Consider the following 12,716-nt stretch of genomic DNA (forward strand, 5'->3'; position numbering starts at 1 on the left):
GCCATGCGACTAGGAGGGCTGCAGCATCGCTTCATGCTCTCATTGTGCTCCGCCTGCTTGAAAAGACGTACGCATGTCTTGAGTCCAAGGTGTAGCGCGTCTCTGGAAGCACCTTCTGTCGGGAAGGGGGTTGGCTTTGCCAGTGCGAACAGCGGCTCTTAGCGAGGCCTGCATGCCGGAAAACAGACCAGAGTGCGAGGAGTGTGAGCCAAGTGACCCTGGGCTATGGGGCAGAGGGAGGTCCATGGGGTGGCTTCATAACAAAGGGACTTACATGTTTTCCTCCTTGTTCCTGTTTGTTTCTTTACAGTACTTTAAAAACCAAGGAGCTGTCGCCCGTGTCTGGGCAGAAAGGCAGCCCAGGCTCCGGTCATGTGGCCCCATGTGGGAGCATGCAGCAGGTGGCCAGTCCCACTCAGCAGCTGTCCACGGAGCAGAGCCCTCACACGCTGCGCAAAGGTATTTGCTGCCTTCCCAGGCCAGGCTTAATGTAACCGGTACAAGGTGATGAGTGTAATCAAGTAGCAAGCTTCGTGCACACTCAGCCAGGCGTGGGTCGTGCCCTCTAGCACGGCATTCTGAGTGTGCGTGGGCGCAGATTGTCCGGTGGGGCCATTATTGTCTCAGGGATTTGAAGGTATGTTTTCCTGGTGCCTGCAAAGGTGGTCTTTCATGTGTCTGAATCTCCACACTGTCCAGCTCACAGAAGGACTAATCATATGACCATCTGGCATTTGCATGCACCCTACTTGCCTAGTGCTGGATTTCTTCCAGCGATGGCCCTGCGTGGAGGTGAGGAAGGCCAGCTCTCCGGTAGAAGCCCTTTGCTATTGTATCTATACAGGCAAAGCACTCCGAGTGTGGATACACTGTAACACACGCACACACAAACACACACATGCATGCATGCTTTGCTGGTAAAAGTGCAGTTGTGTTGGTGCAACTGCGTGGCACAGCTCGGTTGGTCAGGGATCGCACACCTCATGCCCTGGCTGACTGAGCTGTGCTAGCAGAAGTTTGTGTGTAGACTAGGCCGAAGACTCCTGTCAGAAGGACAATTACAATTTGGTCTTGGCCAGATCCTGGGCTGGTGTCAGTCAGTTTAGCTCGATTTAGTCAACAGGGCTACATTGATTTACACCAGCTGAGGATCTGGCTCATGATAAGATTCATATGAAAACCATGTTGGGTCTTGATTTGATGAAGGCTGTTGCTAAATTACATGCTGTGGAGATCTCCCATGATCCCCATCTTTATGTCAGGGAAATGAGCTTGCCACTGACTGCTGGAGCTGAGGAAGACGTGACTAGGTTGGTTACACTTGCTTTGTATTTGAGAGTTCTCATTGCAACCACAGACTTCTTTGTTTGTTTGCTCAAATGAAAGCTACAGATGCTCCGCAGGGGCTGCTGAGAATTCCCACCCAGAAGCAGGAATTACATCTCACCAGTTCTCGTCAAATCCCCAAGCTGTCCTGTCTGGGTGGACCCCAGACACTGGGATAATTACTATGTGGGTCAGAGAAGCCTCCAAATGTCTGAGTACTCGTGCAAACCATCCCTTGGAACCTTTGGAGGTTGGTTAATAGACAACGGGTAAAATTTTCAAAAGCACCCGAGGGCCAGATTTTGAAAGGTATTTAGCTGCTTAAATATGTAGCTAGGCGCCTGGTGGGATATTCCAAATGGACTCAGGTACTGATGAGCCTTCCAGTGAGACTTGGGCTCCTAAGTGCCTAAATCACTTTTGAAAATGGGACTTAGACTCCTAAGTCACTTCGGCACTTTTGAAAATTTTGCCCAATATGTCTTAACAAAAGCACACTCAGTACCTTGGTCAATGGAGCTTTCAGCTCCTAGAGTTCTGCCTTCCCTCCCCATCATCCATTGCCACATAGAGGTGGAGTGGCCTCATGTGAAAACGCACTCCCAGTGCTGCCATGTGAATATCACACCTTCCCTCTGTCTTCCAAAACACATCTCCACAGACCTCAGAAACTGACGAGGCTGCACACTTGCGCGGGAAGCTCCTACCTGGCTGGAGGGCAGGAGTGAGCCCACGGATGCACAGTTCTCACCGGAGAGACCCAAGGAGTTTGTTCATGGCTAATGTCACCTGCTTGATTAAGTGAGCAGTCCCTGCAGGACATTGGCAAGGCCTGCCTCACAAAGTCATTTTGCTGGGAAATGGAGCTGTGAGGCATGGGAGACAGGCTGGAGTTCGCATCCCTTTGCTCCTGGATTGACTTTAATTCAATGTTCATGAGTATGATCCCTTGTTCCACTGTGTTTGGCACATCCACCATGGTCCCTGTTACATGCTGGTTCCCATCTCACAGGGGCTGTTTAAGCACAAGCCCCTTATGCCCCTCCCAGGTGCCATCTTGAAATGATCAAGAATATTCTGACAGCCACAAATCTCAGTAGATGCAAAGGGCAAAGCTCTCCACTTGGATCCCTGGCGCATATAGCGAGGACAGTGTTTTCCTGAGAATGCGTACAGGACAGGTGCATTTGCACATGTAAGGATCTGTTTTGCATGCACAGCTGCAACCGTTGGCAGATATGGTGCTTTGTAACTGGCGTCCAGCCTGGCCCTTGGTGACCTTTCCCTAGTGTAACAGGCTGTCTTTGTGGCTATGAATAAGGAGGGGTTCTACAATCTGGTCCATGGAGAAGATAAGGGATCGTGCCTTTAGCTTGGCTAGGAGCAGCCAGAGGGGTTGGAGCTGTAGGATGAGGGTTCTAGTCCAGGTTACCTATGTGTGTGATTTGCAGAGTAATTGCACGCAGCGCCTGGGTGTATTGCAGCACCAGAGCAGGAGAGCCCAGCTTCTCACATGCAGGAGTTGTAACATCAGATAGGTATAAGAAGTGCTAAGGACCCTGTGCTTCACTTAATGGCATCTCTGTCTCTCTTTGTCTTCCACAGTTTCAAAGAAGCTGGCTCCAATCCCACCCAAGGTGCCCTACGGCCAGTCAGGCGGTATGTCCGACCAGTCCACGGGGCAGCCATCCCCCGTCAGCCTGTCTCCCACCCCTCCGAGCACCCCTTCACCCTATGGACTGAATTACCCACACGGCTACTCACTGGCCTCAGGCCAGCTCTCCCCAGCTGCTGCTCCTTCCCTGTCTTCTCCTCCTTCCCTGACGAGCACTTTAACCAAGTCTCGACCCACCCCTAAGCCAAGGCAGAGGCCCACGCTGCCACCACCACAGCCTCCCACAGCAAGCCTGACCGGCGCTAGCCCGCAGTCCATGGACCACACCCTGCTAGATGACATGTCCCCCGGGGAAAGCATGTCCACAGGTAACCGAGCCGTTCGCTCCCTAGAGCTTTGATCAGATGCCTTGCAGGGTACAGCGAGGGAAGAGGCGAATGCCTTCAGCTAGTTTGTCGCCACACCAGCGAGTCTCGGTGGCATCAGTTATCCGACGAGTCGGTGTTATCGTGGGCTGAGGGGATGAGCATGGGGATGCCAGGGTCCACCGTGCTGCAGGCACTACAAAGGGAGTCAGTGCGAAATCTGACGCCGTTGGGCCAATGGAAACATGCTCCTGGGTGTTTGGATCCAGGGCCAATATGCAGGGTCTTTAAGGTGCTTTTATTTTAAGGAGTGATGGGGACAAGTTTTAACTCTTACATCTCTGCATCCCCCCTCTGAATCCGGGCTTCCTTAGAGGGGCGATCGCTGAGAAGGCAAATACCTGAGGGTAAAACCTGCCCTGGCAGTGAGGCAGAATTTAAACGGTCAAACACCTGTGTATGAAAACACAGCTCTCTTCTACCACGTGCTGTGTTGGCAGCCACCCCACAGGCTGAGGGTCCTTAGTGAACCCTTGGTGCCGCCATCAAGCCCAGGAGTGCAGCAGACAGGACTTGTGCTAGCTGGCTCGGGTGCTCTGTTCACGGAGGCTGCAGAATAGATTTCAAAGCCATGCAGGCTTTTGTTGTGACCCGTCTGGTGGGATCTTCTCCACACTGCAGGTTGAGCCCTTGCAACAGCCTTTGGTAAGTCTTACAGTTGGCTCTCTCGGTTTTTTAGAACTGTCCTTACACACACACACACACACACACACACCTCTCTCTAGGAGATGCTTTGAGGCATCCCCTGAGACCTCCAGATAGGTGGGGAAGTTGATATAGAAGTATAGCATATAGTGGAAGGCAAACTGGCCCAAGGACCTTAGGATGGCGACAGCATGTAGGCCTATCTGGTGTCCTTTTGCCTGCTCTGAGAGACTGGTCCTCATTTTGAGGTATATCTCATGACCCCTAATGACTAGAAACACGTTATACATGGTTGGAAACATGGGAATCGTAGCTTTCCATTGATGTGTAGTGGATCTTTCTACTCTTGACAGTTCATGAGAGAGAGTATTTCAGTGATACTCTTGCATGTCCGCTGACTCCTTTACTTGTAGAACAGCATCTGTGGCCCAGCCAATCCAGTCCTGATCTGCTGGGTTGTGCTCAAAGGATTCACAAGGGAAATAATACAAATGCCCCCCTAGTACTCCAGGATTGCAGAGCAGGCGATGGTAAATAGGAATGGCAGATTGGTTTGTGTCTGAGTTCTCTCCATGCAGGTTTCGGAAGCTAGTTTCTTTATACTGTAATGTATTCTATGTTCTGTTTTATGACTTGACAGCCACAATTCTCTGAACCGTGTTTCTGTTGTGTTCTTGTCTCCTTGTTGCTGCTTATTTTTGTTTCCTTTCTCCCAATCCTATGATTGTGTCCTTGCAGCTGTTTGAGGCGAGTGATGCAATATTGGATAGGTGTGAGGGGGATTCTCAGGGTAAGCTGGAGTTCCCATGCAAACCTCCCTCCTCTGGCACTTGAAAAGCTAACCCCCTAGGCTGACCTCCAGCAGCTGGCTGTTGCGTCAGATTCACCACTAATTCCATCTCGCTCTCTTTGGCCTTTGCATGGGGCTCGCTGAACCGGAATTGCATGGCTTCTTGGGACTGTGACCGTATCACAAGTTCACCAATAATTACCTTATTAGTAAACTTGTTCCTTTTGCTTCCTGGAACCGCTGGCCTTTGTTCCTGCCCCCTTTATATATTGAAATCAGTAAATGAAAACAACCCTGTGACCAGCTCCTAACCTTCCCCTCCTCTCTTTTCCACTCCCAACCATGGCTTAGAACTGACCCGTATGAATAATTTCTCCCTCTTCCATTTCATGTATTGTTTTTCAGAAGGGATGTCATGATATTGCCGCTCTTAATTGCCTTGATTGGGTATTGATGCCGATGGTATGTTTCCTGGGGATATTTGGCATCACTAGGTGGTGCTTATTTACTCTGACCAGGAGCGCTCTGGAAATGCGCGCCGATAAAACAAACGAATAGCCTCATGCTAATGCGCTGTAGCTTTAAAAGCTCAGTGTCCTAGGCGACGAATGAGGCTTGCATGCTAGGCACATGGTATGGGACTGTTAGGCTGAGCAGCCCAGTTGATAAAAACAGCCACTGTAAGTCACTGCAGTGCCCCACCAGTATAACTCCACCTGCACGCACAGGGCCAGCACGTCAGTGGGCCTCCACGGTGCACCAACGGATGCCCTGCACGTTCTGATGGCATGTGAACTGGATGAGCGTGTGTCCACAGGCTGGCCTCCACCGCGGTGTTAGAAAATCTAACCGACCAAAAATCTCTCACTCCACCTAGGCATGCTTTGGACTCAAGCTGGCTAGCCTGTCGGGGGATGCGTAGGTGCTCCAGCTAGTAACGCAGTGGGAACAAAGCTATTCTGTGGTGCTAATCCAGCCACCCTGGGCAGCTCCAAGGTGTGGCTGCTCTCACTAGAGCTAAGATAACTTGAGTACAGCTAACTTGAGCTAACACTGCTCTGAAGACAAGCCCTAAGGGGCTGTCAAGGCTAGAATTTTTGCTCCTGTTTCCACACAAGTTAATTGATTGCCATTTAGCTCAAGTTAGCTAACGTGTTTGTAAATACTAGTCCAGTCCCTCCACAAACGCTTGTCCCAGGGCTTAGATATTAGTGGTTTATCTCAGGGTCCAGCCATGGGCAAGGCCGAGCATCTAGACTAACATTTGCAAGGCTGTTAGCTAACTTATATGGAAATGGGCACAAAAACTCTAGTCTAGACAGACCGTAAGTAGCCATTTCACAGGCTGTAGTCATGACAACACACCCTGGTTTGCTATGATCTTCCCCTTTATTTTTCCAGCAGGGGTTTCCTCAAAGTCTTCCCATTACATGCTGCAGAACCTTAGTCTGATGGAAACAATCTCACAACGCTGGTTAGCAGTGAGCTTATTTCAAATACACATGACAATTAGGCCTCTTTATTTCAAAAATTAAAACTGTTTAATATCTGAAAACTGGACCCCCCCCCTTCCCTGCCTCCCTGAGGCCCTGCTCCCCAATCCCCTGCCCATGCTCCACCTCTTCTCCCAGGCCCCACGCTTGCTCTGCCTCTTCCCTTGAGGCCCCACCCCGTTCACGCCCCTCTTCCCTCTGCTCTGGGGCTGAAATGGCAGCTGCAGCCTGATGCAGAGCCTGCCCAAGAGATGCAGGTAGGAGGCAGCCCCGGCCAAGCAGGGGCTAGTGCAGGTTGATGACCCAGCGCCTTCCCCACGCCACTGCTGTAACCAGACTTTTGGTGTCCGGTCAGTTCGTCTGACCGGACGCTGCCAGGTCCCCTTTTCAACTGGACTTTCCAGTCGAATACCGGACACCTGGTAACCCTATCCAAAGCAGCTAAAATATAGATCCCCTCACATCGTGTGAGCCAGCTGTACCCCTAGTCCCACTGGCCAGATATGCAAAATGGTCCAATATCTGCAGCTGCTCGTTTGGCATCAGGGAAGAGATCATCCCATGGACAAATGGCCCAGCCTTAGCGCAGGGGGCTTGCTAGGTGACTTCTCGAGGTCCCTGCTAGCCCTACAGCTCTGTGGTTCTAAACACGCCTCCCTGGTTACACATCCACGCTGCAGGCTCTGGATAATGCTGATGCCCCCAAGAGGCATTAGTTGCACTCCTGAAAACGTGGGCCCACTCCCACGTTTAAGGCTGCGCCAGGCAAGCTGTATTCCTGTTGGCAAGGGGCGCTTGTGCGGTCACTAGGAACAATGGACCAGTGACGGTGGGAAAGGAATATAAAAATCTGGGGGCAAATTTCTGGTGGTGCAAGCTCAGGGAAGTCAGCAGGGTTGCCCTGGTGTTGGCAAGAGCAGAATTTGGCCCCTGGTATAAAATGAGCATAAATCTTCATATAAAGTGTTGCGGAAGGGGAGAGGAGGTGTGGGCGTTGTCCCACCGTCCCGTCCCTCTGGGCCGCACATCCCCGGAGCAAACCATATGGGTCTGAGAGCGGGTACTGTGCCCGTGGCATCTGCCAGTCATAACCCCTGTGGGCCAAACTCTGCTTCCAGGCCCACACAGCAAATCTCAGCTGGGATCCTCTGCTCTCTACCAGGCAGGCTTATGCAGGGCTTGGAGTGCTCTCTCTCCAGATCTCCATCTGTGCCAAGGCCTACATATTGCGTGGGGTTTCTTTTTTAACTCTTTAACTCCAGGACTTGAGTTTGCTCCTCCTCAGGGCTCCAGGCTGAGGAGTAGGAGCTCAGAAAACCCAGCGCCTGTTTCTCCAATCTTTCCCTCCCGCAGGCCCCAGCCTCCTCTGGACCCATGCTCAGTGTGACCCTTCCCACTAGCCACCCATAGGTCCAAAAACGTCCCTCCCATGCACAGGTGAAGAGCTGCCTGCCCCCCATTCGCCTGCCTGATTCACCTTCAGCGCAGAGCCATGGCCTGGCTCCATGGCAGGCTGTGCCTGTCCCTGGCTGTTTCCACCGAGGTGACGCACCTTTCCTTCCTCTTGGTGTGAAGTGGGGCTCAGAGTAGCACAGGGGCAGGGGGAGAGTTGCCAGGCAGGAAGAGGCAAGTTGGACCAGGACTGACTCTACCCAGGAGGCCCCTGTCCAGCTGTGCCTCCCTCTGGCCACAACCCCCCCCCCCCCACCATCCTCTCCCCTGAAGGTATGAAGTGCCGCCCGCCTGGCCAGCATTCGAAGGGTTACTAGCAATGTTCCCTCTAATTTTTTCCATCCTTGTGCGGACTGAATTTTGTTATGTGCACCAATATCAAGGTGTGTGTGGATGTGCGCCACTAGCAGAAACAAAAAACCTAGATATAATGTGTGTATTTAAAAAGTTACCATAGGGATAATTACTCCAGCCAGGACAGGCTGAGCATTTTAGAACTCACTACTCAAAGAATTAAATGGAAGCATAAGAGAAATAAAAATTATGAAATGCACAGACCAGTCAAAAAGCTAAAATGACACACTTTGAAAGAAGCATGAAGAAGTAACAACAACCACAATACAAGTATGTGTTGGGAGGTGAGTGTGAAAGACTGTGTGTGTGAGAGAGAGAGAGAGTGTGTGTGTGTGTGTGTGTGAGAGTATGAGAGACACACAGCCTCCACACAAGTGTCCAGAGCTGGAGCCCACCAGGCCTGGGCCGGCTGCTGGTCTGTGGAAATCCATGTGGCGTGGGTGCAGCCAGCTCGCTCTGCGGTGTGGAGGACTGAGCTCTGCTCTTCATTCCCTGGGCTGCAAGGACCTGCCGTGCCACGGATGCAGCACCCTCTGCGTCTGTATCTCCCTAGCTGCTCTTCCTGTTGGGGCAGCTAGAAGAGCAGATTGGCTCAACGTAGGCTGCTTGAGGGGGACAAAGGGGTAAAATGGGGAGGGGGAAGTCCCAGAAGCGCCCCCCCCCCCCCCCCCCCGCCAAAGCAGAATAACTTACTATATTTGAAACCTGCATTGATGGCCCCTTGACCCTTCCCCAAAGGCCAGTCCACGTACCTGTCTGGCCACACACCTATGCACACCCCACCCTCAAACGGGCCTCGTGTGTGTCACTCGTTTCCCTATGAGACTGGAAAAGGGTGAATGCATGGAATGGGGCTGGCCTTGGTGGCTAATGTGGTAATTGCAGTATTTGCATTTGGCAGCTGGAAAGGACCCAGCTAATGAGGTGGCCGCGTATTTGGGAGAGTGAGTTTAATATCCTTTCGTGTCTTCCCTCCGCCCCGCAAGCAATCTCTCCTGCCCAAGGAGGAAAGATGAAGGGGCTGAATATGGGCAGGTTTGAAAGGGAGGATGGGGTGAGGTTTAGGACGTAGCCATCAGTACATGAGAGGTGATAGCTCCTTGAGTGTGAGATCTACTGTCCAAGTCCTGCCCTGGAGACATTCACGACTAGACAAGGCTATAGAGAGTGTCCTCGCGGGATCAATCCTGTATTCCCATAGTGGGGTAGGCTAGATGGCTCCATAGCGTTTTCAACTGTAATGTCTACACTGGGAAAAGATTGAAAGGGACTAAGGCGAGTCTGCAAAGACTAAGGGTCCGAAACAAAAACAAGGGGCAGTAGGAGGTGCCAGTTTCTGCCCCGTGTTTTGGAAAGCCACTGGGCTCAGCACTTGTGCTGAGTCCTAGCAGACCTGTGGTGCTCGTGACCAGAATGAGAGAGAGGCTGGCTGCTGCGACGGAGGCACCCAGGCCTCAGGAGAGGAAGTGAAAACGATAGAAGGTGCCAGCCAAGACTTTATTATGACATCCCTGTTCTCTGACATTAACAATGTACTAGCCTGAGAACCGTTTTTGCCGCTAAGAAAAAGCAGCACCTCCCAAGCTCCTTTTTGCTGATCTCATCTGTCCGTCTTAGCGCGGGTTCACCCAGAGCAGCCTCTTACCTCTGCCTTTCTGTGCCCAATTGCAGATCTCGTCCACTTTGATGTTCCTTCTATACACATTGAGGTTGATCCTGCACTCCACGGAGATCCACTGGAACAAACCCAGAGACATTCCGTGGCAGGGAAAGTCGATTCGGAAGAGGAAGAATCGGAAAGCACCGCCCTATGACATAGCGTCCCCTTCCCCCATTGACTCTCTTGTACATACATGTGATCTCATAACCACTACGGTCCGGAGACCTTGCCATGGCGGGGTTTGCTCTCAGTTGGGGCTCCATTCGCCAGCTACTGGCGTGAACTGGCTGGATGGACATGTGTGACTTGCAGCAAACAGGGACAGCCTGTCTCCATGGCAAAATGCATTTCTGGGGCAGTTTCGATTATTTATTTCCATGGGTTTGTTTCGCCTTATCCAAACTTTGCCTTTTGACTTGGTGCCTAAGTATTCCCCTTTCAAGCTTTCAGCCCTGTTCCAAAATAACCCCAACCCCCCTCCCCACCCTCCCCCACCACACAAATTCCCCATTGCTCTTCAGCTTGGGGGAGGGAGGCAGGGTGGTCACTGCAGTAATGGTGCCCAGTGGGTTCGGCTCGTTGGGTTCCACCAGCATCCCCTTGCCTGGTAGCTGGTGAAATACGCGCCCGGTGGCCCATTGCTTTTCCAGCTGCGCTGCTGTGCCGTCAATGATGCCGATGCTGTCTCCATCCCCTGCAGGAAGGCTGCCATGGGAGAGGTGTCCTCTTTAACCCTTAAAAGCCTGTTGTTTTCCAGACTGTCTGCCAAAATGACCGTTTTAGGGTGACACCTGCAGGGTGGTCTCCAGGAGAGTGTTTGCCCCAGTGGGATCTGAACCACATCTCATTGTTTCCAAATACCTCACCCTGGCTTTTTTCCCTTTCGTTGTTGGCTTGACTCCTTGTTGTTGGCCGGGGAACGATTCCCTGTCTGAACCGCGGCCAGAGATTTGGCGAGGAACCAAGTGTGACTATTCCTCTTGGGACTGCGGCAGACAGTTGGGAGTGGCATGGACGTGCCTGCCACTGGCAAGGGAGGCGTGAGCCCCGTTGCTGTGAACGGCACCAGTTTGTGCTGGAGAGCAAGGCCATGCTTTGAATAGCAATAATGTGCTCATGCTGTGTCCCCCTAACCGTGCTTTAGAAGGTGAGATGTGGCCCAGGTGACCTTGCCTTTCCAGCTCACTGCTCACCAGCGCAACTTCCTCATCTCCCCCCCACACACCCTGTGTCACATATTCCTGCATCAGTGTCTGCAAGGAGAGGGGAGGGCGAAACTGACGACAGGGACATGTTACCAGGGACCTGATTACAGTTTACTCAGCGCTGGGCCTTAGTTAACTCTTTTGTTCGGGTGGTGTGGAGCAGAGGTTTTGGTGGTGCATGCAAAGACAAATTTAACCTTTTATCCTTTTGAAAGATAGATATATATATATATATCTGTCTGCATAGATATATATATATATTATATATTTGTATATATAAATAGATCTATATATATATATTGGTTTTATTTGAGCCATTCCATCTGAATTGGTGTACCAATGTAAATTGAAATGCTTAGCATCCCCGGATCCAGTATAAATGTATAAAGAAATATTCTCTCACAGCCGTATTTGCAAGTTACGATGTTACAGCTTTTTGCACAGGTCATAAGTGCAACTCATCACCCAAACTGTAATGGGGACACGGGGTGGGGGCCGGGGGTGTAGTGCAAAATCACCTGAAATAAATGTGCAAATTGCTGTCAAAACTGTTGGTAAAACTGGGGTTCTTCTCCTCGAACATGGTCAACTTCTTGTATTTTCAGCAGTTCCTCCAGAAGGACTGCACGTTTGTGTCTCTCACTCTGACTTGAAATATCAACACCCTGAGCAGCTTCTTTAAAGAAGCTGCATGCTTAACTCCCCACGCCACCCTGCCCCCAACTCTCCCTGAAGAGTGTTCTCATTAAAATAGAATCAACTGATGTTGTCTGCTGAACCCTTTTATGTAGCCTCTAATGCAGGTCTCGCTGTGCCTTTAGCAGTTTGTTTTGCCTAGGAGGTGGGGAGGAGGGAAGGTTGTAGAAGGATCAGGTGACTATTCATCTGTGAAAAAACCTTGTCATTCTCAGGGGTTTATGCTGCAGCCCATCACCATGGTATCTGGGTATCTTCTCTGTAAAATCAATCGTGATAACCAAGTCTGTAGTGGAATTCATGGAGTCTCCGGCACTCATCAAGAGGACACCCAGACTTGTGTTGGTGGCTCAGCTGGGTGTCTTTGGGGGGCCAGTTCTCACAAGAACATTGGCCAGGGCAGAGTTCAATCTGCGCAAACACAGAACAGAAAGACAACATCCATTAGGCCTGTACCACTTCAAGTGCGGTTCTAGAGAAACACCCCCTTCCCTCTTCACTCCCCCCCCCCCCCAAAGTGGTGCACTTCTTTGCAAAGCCACACTGCAAAAACAGCCTGCAGGATCCAGGGTGACTTTCTTTCTCTCTCTCTCTTTCCCTAGAGCAAATCTGTGCAGTTTGCATGTAAAATGCTGGGCTTTCCTACCAGCCAGCTGTGCAAACTCCGCTTGGGAGCTGAAAGTCAAGCTGGCCTCTTTCCTTCTGGAAAACAACATGGAAAACAGATCCTCTCAAACTATTTTGATTTATTTTTGTTAATGAGATTACAAGTTTGGTTGATAAAGGTAATAGTGTTGATGTATTATACTTAATCTTCTGTGAGGCATTTGACTGGGTACCACAAGACATTTCTGAGTAAAAAACTAGAATGATAAAAAAATCTATATGGCACCCTTTAACTGCATTAAAAGTTGGCTAACTGATAGGTCCCAAAATGTAAGTGTAAGCAGAGTTAGCACTGAGTTTGTCAGTTTCCAGTGGGGTCTTGCAGGGATTGGTTCTTGGCCTTGTGGTATTTAACATTTTTATGAATGACCCAGAAGAAAACATAAAAT

General features: G+C 50.8%; 1 protein-coding gene across 1 annotated transcript in view; it reads left to right on the top strand.

The window, feature by feature from the left end:
- Positions 1 to 9,914, top strand: part of ARHGAP44 (Rho GTPase activating protein 44) — a 153,051-nt gene extending 143,137 nt beyond the window's left edge. The window contains exons 21-23 of the mRNA XM_077834025.1: positions 311 to 459; positions 2,932 to 3,309; positions 9,772 to 9,914. Of these exons, the coding sequence (XP_077690151.1) occupies positions 311 to 459; positions 2,932 to 3,309; positions 9,772 to 9,914 (670 nt within the window). The remainder of the gene's footprint in view (positions 1 to 310; positions 460 to 2,931; positions 3,310 to 9,771) is intronic.
- The last annotated feature ends 2,802 nt before the right edge of the window (positions 9,915 to 12,716 follow it).

The sequence above is a fragment of the Eretmochelys imbricata genome, chromosome 14, assembly GCF_965152235.1.
Source record: "Eretmochelys imbricata isolate rEreImb1 chromosome 14, rEreImb1.hap1, whole genome shotgun sequence".
Classification (NCBI taxonomy): Eukaryota; Metazoa; Chordata; order Testudines; family Cheloniidae; genus Eretmochelys; species Eretmochelys imbricata.